This window comes from Alosa sapidissima, chromosome 15 (assembly GCF_018492685.1).
Source record: "Alosa sapidissima isolate fAloSap1 chromosome 15, fAloSap1.pri, whole genome shotgun sequence".
In the NCBI taxonomy this organism is placed as follows: domain Eukaryota; kingdom Metazoa; phylum Chordata; class Actinopteri; order Clupeiformes; family Clupeidae; genus Alosa; species Alosa sapidissima.
This window is the reverse complement of record NC_055971.1, coordinates 29,198,178-29,210,226: the sequence shown is the minus strand read 5'-3', so window position 1 is coordinate 29,210,226 and position 12,049 is coordinate 29,198,178. Positions and strand designations below refer to the sequence as shown.

Sequence of the window (12,049 nt, the reverse complement as noted above, 5' to 3'; positions counted from 1 at the left end):
ATGGGAGGAAGGTCTGGCCTTTGCTATCTCTGCAGTCATATCACAAGCACTGCATGAAGTGCGTTGTCTTTGTCAATGCCTCATAATGGGTACAAAGAAGGTACTTAGGTAATTAAGAGAATGGACAAACATGAGACCAACTAAAACTCTTGGTCTTGGTCAGACATGTTTTTTTTTTCCATCATGCGCAGGGCATCTAATGTGATATACAAGGCTTAAAGCAAGGAATATGTCTGTGCCTGATGTTATCAGTATCTTTCAATGCTGTTAGATATAATTATCTATTTTCACATCTTAAAAGTTCAGACCCAGTGCCTGAGAACTTTAAGTCATCCGTGTGTGTGTATATGCTTCCAGTTGAAAAACCAACTATATAGTTATAAAATAGGTTTAAAAAAGGTTGTAGCAGCACAGCTACACTGAAGACAATGAGGCCTTGACTAGAGCTAAGACTGCTTTGTATATCAAATCTATCATGACCAGATTTACCCCATCCAGCAGGTCTCAGGTCAGCTCTTTGCCTCTGATGAAAATGTAGGCAAATTGGCAAAGTTTTGTAAAAGCACTCAGTATTACAATGTAACAACTATATGTAGGTACCCACAAATACATAATGCAAGTACAATGATAGTACCTGATAGTACATGTTGTTACACAGGTTGTACCACTGTACCTAATTAGGTAGGTACACTGTAACAGCGACACATTAAAATAAAGTGTTACCACATATTTTAGTTTAGTGATTTTATAGCTATATAGTTGTTTTTTCAACTGGAAGCATTTCTGGCAACAAACAGGGAAGTGCCACTCGGGGAGGTTTGAGTGTTTGAAGTCCAGCATGTTGGCTTCTTTGGACTGGCTGCCAGACGCAGTAGAGTTAAGTGAGTCCAATTCCCAGCGCTCCGGTTGAGTGCACACACACACACACTCTCCATGGCCATCCCTAGCTCCATACCTTTCTTTGTTTACACTAATTCACCAGGATTATGTCTTTAGCACGGAAACTGCAGCTTAGGAATCCCTACTCCCGTTAAACACTATTGACACTGAGGGTTTACCTACCTGGTTAAGGAGGGAGACGACTTGCGCTTTTCGATTAAGCAGGAGACGCAATTAATGTCGGTCCCTAACAACGGAGTGTCCAGGACAGAATAAAAGCCCAAACAGCTCGATGCTGTATTGACGGAGATGAGAAATCCACACATCTACAGGACACAGGGGGCAGAAGATCCACAGAGGCCACTTGGCAGGGGCTTTGCGAGAGTATCATTTTCTTAACCATGGGCAGGGTAAATTTAGCCAGGCTTTGCAGGCTTCTTTGTTTGCGCAATCCCTTTAATGAAGGCAACGAGCTTTGGTCATCTGAAGCCTACACACACACACACACACACACGGAGCCATAAACTTTAAACACAACACATCAACAAAGCCGTGTCCTCTCAGGAGCATGACACTCAACGCAGTGACCCTATGAGTGGACAAGTCAAGCAAACAACAAACATGCTGCCTGGTGAAAGCCGATAAATATAAAACTATACGTAACTAGAGAAAAACACTCCGCGATAAAACAACAATAGTGGCAAAATGTCATCGACTGATCAAATAAACGGGACCAAACAGATATTGGAAAAAGCAAAAAATGTTTCGCTCGATACCGTTAAAACAGCAAATGGTTGTGAGGGATGAGCGTGTTGCCTGGGGGCAGGAGTGTGTGTGTGTATTGACCGCAGTGCGAGGGCCATAGCTCTCAGTATACATAAAACGTCCTGTGAGGGAGAAGAGAGAGTGTGTGGCAAGGCCACTGCACTGGCCCACTGACACTAATGGTCATTCCCACAGAATAGACCGGGCTGACAGGGTGAGGAGCGGCCTGTCTCAGACATAGGGACAGAGAGGAGAGAGACATCACAGAGGACAAGTCTGTGTCTGTGTGTGTGTACGGTCATCTTTACCCACTAAAGAACACAGATAAACACTTAGAGTGTTTAGAGAACCGGATTATATGACTACTTTATGGAAGCTTCACAGTGACTTGACACTATTTTCGTGTCATTTTCGTGGATTTCTTTTCTTATTTTATACATGTGACTGTATTAATGTTTGGTGGGTCACAAATGAGCAATAACATTGTTTCTTTATCACATCGGTTACAGCCATATGTGATGTTTTATTGACTCCAGATATGTAAACAACAGTCGAAGGCATAATACAGTCTGTAACAAAATTATTAAGAGAACAGAATAGTGTCTGTGAAAAAATAAATACACTCAAGCAATAAAAAGAAAACCAACGTTTCTCTCATTGGTAATTCACATTGCCTTCATTCAGCTGTATTTACATAAGAGTGCGTAAAAGAAACAACCATACATACACACATACGCTCACACACACGCGTGCACACACAAACCATACATACACACACACGCGGGCACACACAAATATCTCCCACACGGGCACACACAATTGTGCACACACACACACACACTCTCCATCTCCCACATGGATGTGTGCACACATACACACACATATCAGTATTTACATTACGTACAGCAACGTCTGCATCCTACTCCATTTTCGACATCTCAAATTTTGTTGCCATGGTCTCCTACAGAAAAAGAAAGACACAAAAGAAAGATGGAGGATTAGTAAATCTGTATGGCCATTGGGACTACTGAACATTCCAATCCACCATTAGAGATCATGAGGTTCATAGCTTCAGCTAAATGCTTTAACCAAAGTTACATCACAGCCTCTATAAGCATCATGTACATCCAGTGCAAGCAACCTTATATAAATATTATGTAAATATTTGGATGGGACCGTCTGTGATTCACAACAACAGCAACAACAACAACAACAACAACAGCCACCACAGTGGCAACGGCGAGAGAGCACCAGTGGTAGTTGGCTAATCCTGGCAGTCCGTATGGAGGAGCGGGGGCTTGACTAGCCATAAGGAGAGAGAGTGAGTCCATGTGGAAGACAGAGGGGGGGATCTGGGAGATGTGAGATCATCGTGGCCAAACAAAAGCCCCCCCCCCCCCCCTTTCCCTCCCCAAAACCCCACAACCCCCCCCCCCCCCCTCCCTCCTCCTCCTCCTCAACCTCTGCGCGCCTATTGTTCACGACGGGAGCAAAACAAGCCAGGGAGCGGGAAGGGGAGGGGTGGAGGGGAGAGGGGGAGAAGAGAGGAGGAGGGAGAGGAGGAGGAGGAGGGAGGTGGGAGAGGGCTTGGCGAGAGACAGGGGATAAACAGTGTGACGTGACTGGCTGGCTTTGAGCGCTCGCTTGGACTACTTTCAGACTGTGACCAGCGCTGCCACCTGGTGGCCGCAGCTGGTACAACACAAGGGGGGAGAAGTGGGATTGGAATGTCTTACCTCATCGGAATCCAGCAAAGGGGGCAATGCACTGCAACAAAGACAGAGACATTTTTAGACTGAAGAAAGGCAAATAGACAATTTAATAATAATCACACGACCAAAAGGTCCAACTACAGCATACTCTCTTAATAGTGTTCATCTAGAGCCGGCATTCCTGCAACTTTTTTGCTTTGGGTGATGCTGCCATAGAGACTACTTACAATGTTACAAAAGCATTAATCCAACATTTTAAACTATCCAAGTTTTCAACTAATGTGCAATATATGCAATATTCTCACTCTGGGTCAAGAGTGCATTCAAAGTATGCGGCCATTGAACTGATATGGTCAATGATGAAAATGAGTCAGTGCAAAATCAAGAGAACAGTCTCATCAAAGGTTACTTTCCCAATCTTTTCTCATTTTCCACCCGAGTCGTTTTGGCACACCTTCACCTGCACACCTTCCCAATCTTAAAGCAATGTAGCACTCCACACAGAATAAGACAAAGGCTTCACACACACACACACACAGCCTGCACTGCAGTGGACTGCCTTGTGTTGTGTTAAACTGCTTTCGGCCATTGTGCGTAATTACAGCTGTTGATGGCCACTGGCCGAACGCTCGGCCATTAAGCACAGGGAGACACTGCAGTGCAGATAACTCGCTTTGCTCGCTTCACATCTCCACTCCTCATCCCTCGCCTGCCGTCTCGTCTCAAAGACTTTTCATTTTCTCCATCTCCATCTAACTTCACTTATCCAAGAGAATTTGTTCCAATACTCATCTATCAAATGTCTATCACTTTATTAGACTATAATTTATCAACATAATCAATCCAATGTTTCTGAAGACGGAGCAGATTTGAAACAGGCGGTAAAGTTAATGGCGTCCTTCATTAGCTTAGCATGGTGAGACGGAGATACTGGGCTCTTCAGGAGGACGCTAAAGGCAGTCAAGGGGACTTGAGCAGGGCACAACGCAGGCAGAAACCATGGATGGATTTTAGTTGGCAAAGCAGGCCTTGTTGCCGCCACCCACTTGACACCAAAAGTTAAATGTGTTGCCTCTAGATATCTGCTCTCATTACCATGTGCCAAAGTCACCTGCTGTGTCCCTGTGGGACTTCCTGATAATCTGCTCTGTCCCCCTCCAAACTCCATTCTCAGGTAGGGCCTATGGTGTCTCTCTCTTCCTAAACTCTATTCTCAGGTAGGGCCTATGGTGTCTCTCTCTTCCTAAACTCTATTCTCAGGTAGGGCCTATGGTGTCTCTCTCTTCCTAAACTCTATTCTCAGGTAGGGCCTATGGTGTCTCTCTCTTCCTAAACTCTATTCTCAGGTAGGTGTCTGTCCCTCCCTGATGGTATCCATCTCTCCCTGGACTGTGCCTCTTCCTGCCTCTCTGGCTGCACCCGTGTCGTTAACGGTACCGGTACTCACACGTCAGCCATGGACGAGGGGATATTCTCCTCCACCCACTTCAGATCCTCGTCCTGCAGACAAGAGCAGAGACAGAGTGGAGCTCATCAGCAGCAACACAAAAAGAGCAACAGCAAAGAGAGAGAAAGAAAGAGAGAGAGAGAGGGATGGAGGGATGCAGGGACAGTAGGAAATGGAGGGCAAGAGAGGACAGCTATGAAGGATGTGAGACAGATACAGATGACAGAAGACAAATGCAACGCCATCATATCACCTCACTTCAAAGTGATGCCAAATCCAACATCAATGAAGCCCACAAGAAAAAAACTCAAATAGTCAAATCCAATCAGATCATCAACTGGGAGACATCATCCAATCAGATCATCAACTGGGAGACATAACATTGTAGATGTACGGTAAGAAGAGGGAATGCAGGTGCTGTGTTTGAAATCTTCGCTATTTCACTATGATCTTCACAAGTGCATATTTCACTATGATCTTCACAAGTGCATATTTCACTATGATCTCTACATACAAGTGCATATTTCACTATGATATTTACATACAAGTGCATATTTCACAATGATATTTACATACAAGTGCATATTTCACTAAGATATTTAGATAAAAGTGCATATTTCAAACACAGCTAAGGACCGAGATGCTGGAACAGGTGAGCAGCTGGACAAACCCATTGTCAGGAATCGCCCTGGTAACCAAACTAATTCTGACTGGTTGCGTTGATCAGCTGACCGGCAGCCGATTGGGTGCTGGCAGCAGGCAGGTTACTGAGCCAGGTCTTCACTGAGGCTTCGCCAAATATTTGAAGAACATCATTACTGTTTGTGCTGGGTGTGTATGGTAGTGGCATGCTATTAGTGGGAATCCCGTTTGTGAAAATCAATTAGTGGTGAATACACCTGAATAATACATCTTATTTATAACACATACTCAAAAAAAATATAAAATAAATCAATGCCACACTGCCATTGTATTTTTTTTTCTCTGGCAGCCGTGCTGAGAGCGGACTAAATGAAATTAGAATGGGATGTCACCGGTGCCGAGACCAAAAATGATTTATTGCACATCTCCGCCCACACCGATTAAGCCCATCTGGTCGCTTGTGGGCTGCGGAAGCTTCGGGCCCGCGGCGCAACACTGAGCGTGTGCGAGAGTTGCGAGGGAGACGGTCTGACCGTGCCCAGATCAGATGTCAAAAACATGGCAGATGCTGGCTCAGAATGAAGGACTGACAACTGATTAAGCTGCTCTTCAACTGGTAGTGATTTAGTCATTCATTATTTAGTTGTTCTTGGGATGACATTGTTCCGTAATATTGAAATAACAATGGGATTTGAACAATGAACATTTTAAACTTTATCTTTAAAAAAAAAAGGGCCCACCAAGACCCTGTCTTAAGATGGCCGCCCACAGCTGGCATGTGCGGACACTACGCTTACCACTGTCTGACTCTCTGGGATGAATACTAAAGAAATGAGACAGAGAGAGGGATAGAAGCTGCTTAAGATGGAAAGGGAGAATGGACAAGCAACAAGAGAGATCTGTGGTACAAGAGAGCACTGGGAACAAGTATGCACTACTGTGTTACAAGAGAACACTGGGAACAAGTATGCACTACTGTGTTACAAGAGAGCACTGGGAACAAGTATGCACTACTGTGTTACAAGAGAACACTGGGAACAAGTATGCACTACTGTGTTACAAGAGAGCACTGGGAACAAGTATGTAGTATGCACTACTGTGTTACAAGAGAGCACTGGGAACAAGTATGTAGTATGCACTACTGTGTTACAAGAGAGCACTGGGAACAAGTATGCACTACTGTGTTACAAGAGAGCACTGGGAACAAGTATGCACTACTGTGTTACAAGAGAACACTGGGAACAAGTATGCACTACTGTGTTACAAGAGAGCACTGGGAACAAGTATGTAGTATGCACTACTGTGTTACAAGAGAGCACTGGGAACAAGTATGTAGTATGCACTACTGTGGTACAAGAGAGCACTGGGAACAAGTATGTAGTATGCACTACTGTGTTACAAGAGAGCACTGGGAACAAGTATGTAGTATGCACTACTGTGGTACAAACATGTTTGCTCTGATATAGCCATGCCGATAAAGCTCATCTGAATGGAATTGAATTGAAAAGTAAGAGTGAGAGATGGACTGTGTGGAAAACTTGGCTTGCTGAAAAGGAGAGAAAAATTAGGGGATGAGAGAGAGAGAGAGAGGGGGGTGGGCACTTACCACTTTATTGGGCTTGGCAGTTCCATTTGTCTCTGCTTTCATTCCTCTCATTTTCACCCCCTCTGTAGAGCAGAAAGAGAAAGAGAGAGAGAGAGAGAGAGAGAGAGAGAGAGAAAGAGAGAAAGAGAGAGAGAGCGAGAGAGGCAGATAGAGTTGGACAAAAGAGAGGGAGAGAAAAAAATTATTTCAGGATGAGGTGATTCATTCCTTTCTCTGACTGGCTCATTCACTCTCTCTCTCTCTCTCTCTCTCTCTCTCTCTCTCTCTCTCTCTCCTCTTTCAGAAACACAGCACCATGCAGAAATCATCCTTTCAATGCAGTCAGAAAACTCTCTGCTTCCTTAAGTCGTATGTTAAACAGTCAGCCCTTTCTCTCAGAGGGCGTCCAGGGGTCACCTAGAGGTCAAAGGTGACACAGGCCACAGCAAAAAGCCGCATTTCCCTCCGATAGAATGGGACATTAACATCCGAGGATGAAGTCATTTCGCACTTTAGAAAATAGGGATTTGTTTTACACAGCTTCTATATGTCTTCTATAAGTCCCTTCTCACGACATGCCATCTGAATTGAAGTCACTCTGAGAGCACCAAAAGCACTGAGCTCTTTCAGACATGGAAGCCATTATGGAGACAGGATGTGTGAAATATCTGTGGCCTGAAATACTTCAAATCATTTCAGAGATTCAGAATCACTGACCCACTTCCACAGAGAGCTATTGTTAGATTGGACTTTTTTTGTTTCCACCTAGTCTCTCTCACTGAGTGTGTATGTGTGCGTGTGTCTGTGTGTGTGTGTATCCAAAAGGGTGCTGACTGTGTTGGCATGTCTCCTGCATGCAGTGTGTATTTGTGTTTGTTGTGTGCTTGAGTGTGCTAAATGACGCGTGCAAAAAAAAGTGTGTGAAGTATGTCACTGTGTGTGTGTGTGTGTGTGTGTGTGTGTGTGTTCACCAAAGGCTTCGTTGACCAGCTGCTCCTTCTCTTCCTCATCACTCTCCTCGTCCACCAAAGGGCTGAAGGCGTACCTGAACCAAACAGAAATCCAGGCCAGTGTTAGCATTAGCATACAACACTAAGCCTCCTCATGTCTGCCCCTGGTTCAGCATCTGTGCATCTCAGAGTGGACATAGGGATCTCAGATATAGGGATCTCAGAGTGGACATAGGGACAGAAGAGTGGACATACGGACAGAAGAGAACACAGTACTGAAGAACAATAAATACTCACTATGATATATTCATGTAATATGCTGCGCGTCAGGGTTCTGTTCTGTCGGGACGTTTTTTCCGATAATTACCGGCAGACAATACATTATCCCGATTATTATACGGCTACTTGCCAAAACGAGAAAAGAAACTAAACACAATGTGTCTTGACTTGGCTACTGTTTTGTGGCTTCCGCTAACAAAATGAATAGTTCGCCACACAGATAGAACTTGACAGTTTCCGATCTTGCGTGGCAACGTCTTACTAGCTTTCACTTTCAATGAAATTCCATTGCAATAAGCGAACGGGCTTCTTGCGGAATGATATGAAAGACGTGAATCAAAAGCACAAAACCCGTTGCTTTGTAGCGGTAATTATATAGATTTAACAGACCTCCGAACGTTGGGAAGGCCCATTCATGTGAATGGAACTTTCTGCAGCACCCTGAAGAGCCGTGTAATAAGGAATAGTATTGTCATGTAATATTATATAAGAGCACAGTATGACATGAGAGATGCATTTCTGACTAAGTGAAACACCCCATAAGATTAAGCTTGCATATGTTGACTTCTAATGTTGTCTTCAAATGTGATTTTGAATCTATGTGGTGTTTTTATGTCTAAGCATCACATAATCAAGTGAATGACTGCATTCTCCCTCACCTCCACTCACTGACAGGCTGAAGCCAGGGCCTTGTGTTCTAATTCCGTGTAAGAGCAAAACAATTACACATCGCCTACACAAACATTCACTGTTGCCAAGGAGACCTAAATGACATGTTTGATTGGCTCGCAGGACCCTGCAGGTACTGATGTCAGTCTGATAAGTGTATCTTCACACATTCTGGACCGTTCCAGTCCATTTACGTCAGAGGCGAACCGCTAACGATGCTGAAATAACGTGGGATGGAAGATCTTCACTGTCACTTTGAAAGGCAAAGCGCATTGGTTAATGCTGCATATAGAGACTGAGATATCTGCACTGATAATATAGGCTTTATAAGACTGAGACCAGCAGGGGAGGAGAGGAGAAGAGATTGCACTAAAACAAGGAGAAAAGAGAGGAAAGAGAGGTAGGAGATGGGAGAAGAGAAGAGAAGAGAAGAGGAGAGGAAAGGAGAGGAGAGAAGAGGAGAGAAGGGAAAAGAGAGTCCAGTGCAGAAGTGAGAGAAAAGTGTTGACACGCACACACATGTACTCGCACTCACACACACACACACACAGACACACAGACACACACACACCCTTTGGCAAAAGGAAGACTCCCCACTGTTGTAACACAGAGTCCTTAAAACCTGCTAAAAGCCCAGAGTTCCAAGTTTGCAGGCCGGTAGCCATGTCTTAGGCACGCCTCTGGTGCCTAACCAAGTACTGCCTGCTGCTCACGTGTGACACGCAGCAATTGAAGAGCTCAGAACACGCTTCTATTTCTTGCCTCTCAGGTTGGTTTCACCCTTTTCACCTGCAAATGGACGTTTCAGTGCTCTAGTGTCAGTGGTCACGGGTCAGTGTTAAGGCCCATTAACACCTAGAACGATAACGATAACTATAAATAAATATCGTTCTCGTTAATATGAATGACGTCGTTCACACATAAACTATAACGATAACGACATGAAGAACGATATCGTTGGGGATCACTTTCAGAGCGATTTTCAGAACGATAAAAAGATAATAGCCAATCAGAACTCATCGAATTTTAACCGTCTCATTCATTAACACAAGGAGAGACTTTGTTTATCGTTGTTCAGTGTGAATGTTTTTATCGTTATGGTTATAGTTACCGTTATCGTTATCGTTTTTGCCGTGAATAGGCCTTTAGCCCATGAGTGTTCTAGTCTGGCCTTCACCAGACCAAGCTCAATCATTTTAAGATTGGACATTGGTCTGGGGAGTCTGCTATGTATTTTCTACTGCACAAGAGGTGTGATCAACGGGCATAGTTCAAATGACTCTGTACGCAATTGGATAGTCATTCAGCAATCTGACCAATGAACTGGACCGCGACGTTTGCAGAGTGACACGTAAACTCCAGGCTCTCCCGCTATCGTCATCGTTTTAGACCTGCCAACAGCGCGCCAGGTGGATAAGCCAGCTTGTGATTGGTCCCGGCAAAATTGTAACGGAAGCAGCTGAAAAAGAAGCCCAGGTTTCCAGCCTGAGCTGCAGGGTGAAAAAGAAATGGCCGGTGGATCAGGCTGGGGTCACCCAGACTATGAGTGTCCTGCTCTGGACGCACCCTTTCAGCTTCCTTCCTTTGTGTCCTTAAGAGGATGCGACTTGTACTTTCTCTTGTGTGGACTTGACCATGGTCAGCGTACATTCAGCACAAGTGCATACTTCTAAGGATGTGAGAAACACAGGCCCTGTCTCCAGTCATGCAGCCATTAGTGCACTTCCTATCCTAGAAACCAAAGCCGCTCTGTGTCCTTGAGCGTGTCCTCGTCTCGTCTCTGCTGCAGACAGACAGCGAGCGGCCCCGGTCATCGCGTTGCGGTGTCGTTACGCAACGCGCCAGGGACATCCAGACGAGCCTGTCAAGACGGACGACCGTTTACCCGCTGACCCCGTGACCCCGGTGACCTCTCACCGCTGGTTGTTGGCGGACGGCCTCCAGAGGAACATGATGACCAGCAGGATGGTGGAGAAGAGGAAGCGCCAGAAGGCATCGTCTATCCACAGCTCTCGCCAGTCCTGAGGGAGAGAGAGAGGGAGAGGGAGAGAGAGGGAGGGAAGGAGAGAGAGAGGGAGGGAGAGAGGGGGGGAGAGAGGGAGAGAGAGAGAGAGGGAGAGAGGGGGGAGGGGGGGGAGAGAGAGAGGGAGAGAGAGAAAAGGGAGAGAGAGAGAGGGAGGGGGGGAGGAAAGAGAGAGAAAAGGGAAAGAGGGAGAGAGAGAGGGAGGGGGGAGGGAAGGAGAGAGAGAGAGAGAGAGAGAGACAGAGAGAGAGAGGGAGGAGAGAGGGAGAGAGAGAAAAGGGAGAGGGAGGAGGGGGGGGGAGAGGGAGGGGGGAGAGAGGGGGGAGACAGAGAGAGAGAGAGAGAGAGAGAGAGGGAGGAAAGAGAGGGGAGACAGAGAGAGAGAGAGAGAGAGAGAGAGGGAGGAAAGAGAGAACAAAGCGGGGATATATAAAGGTAGAGAAGGGGGGGCAGAGAGAAAGTGAGGAACAGAGATAGAGGGAGTGGAGGGTGGAGGGGGAAAAGGAGGAGACAAGAAAGAAAGAGGAGAATATATAGACAGGTAGAGGAAGAACAGAGAGAAATGAAGATGAGAAGAAGAGACAGAAGGCAGTGTGGGAGAGAGAGAAGGAGAGGAGGAGAGGAGGAGGAGAGGGAGGAGGAGAGGGAGGACAAGGAGGAGGACAAGGAGGAGGAGAGGAAGAGTAGGAGGAGGAGAGGGAGGAGGAGAGGGAGGAGGAGAAGAAGGAGAGGAAGGACAAAGAATAAGATAGAGGGGGAGAAGAAGGAGGGAGCAGTGGGGGAGAACAGATGAAAGGAGAGAAGGAGAGGAGATTAAATGGGACAGGTGCAGAGTCATGGCCAGAGGTGACATCAGTCACACTACAACACCCACATCTTCCATAATGTGCGCGTTTATAAACATCTGAAGGATACTTACGGACTGGCATTTGGAGAACTTGAAGGTGTTGGTAGTCCATACGATAAAGATCACGGAGGCTGAGGGGCAGGAGGAGAACTAGTCATATACCGGACAGGGGACACGTTCTCGTCAAGGTCAATGACAAGGTCGTAAGCTTCTGTGTAACTCTATGGCCAGCACTGCTTTTGTTTTGATAT

At 45.8% G+C, this 12,049-nt stretch overlaps 1 protein-coding gene and 1 long non-coding RNA gene across 7 annotated transcripts in view; one reads left to right on the top strand and one right to left on the bottom strand.

The window, feature by feature from the left end:
- Positions 1-2,127: 2,127 nt before the first annotated feature.
- Positions 2,128-12,049, bottom strand: part of zgc:162698 (uncharacterized protein LOC560165 homolog) — a 27,705-nt gene continuing 17,783 nt past the window's right edge. For all 6 annotated transcript variants that reach the window (XM_042064471.1, XM_042064472.1, XM_042064476.1 and 3 more), the window contains 7 exons: positions 11,871-11,929; positions 10,846-10,949; positions 8,002-8,075; positions 7,052-7,113; positions 4,804-4,856; positions 3,381-3,411; positions 2,128-2,605 (listed from right to left, as the gene is read on the bottom strand). In XM_042064471.1, the coding sequence (XP_041920405.1) occupies positions 2,564-2,605; positions 3,381-3,411; positions 4,804-4,856; positions 7,052-7,113; positions 8,002-8,075; positions 10,846-10,949; positions 11,871-11,929 (425 nt within the window). In that variant the 3' untranslated portion in view covers positions 2,128-2,563. The remainder of the gene's footprint in view (positions 2,606-3,380; positions 3,412-4,803; positions 4,857-7,051; positions 7,114-8,001; positions 8,076-10,845; positions 10,950-11,870; positions 11,930-12,049) is intronic.
- LOC121684435 lies at positions 4,475-4,797 on the top strand. The gene is made up of 3 exons (XR_006023128.1): positions 4,475-4,530; positions 4,574-4,659; positions 4,703-4,797. It is a non-coding gene; the product is annotated as an uncharacterized LOC121684435 (long non-coding RNA).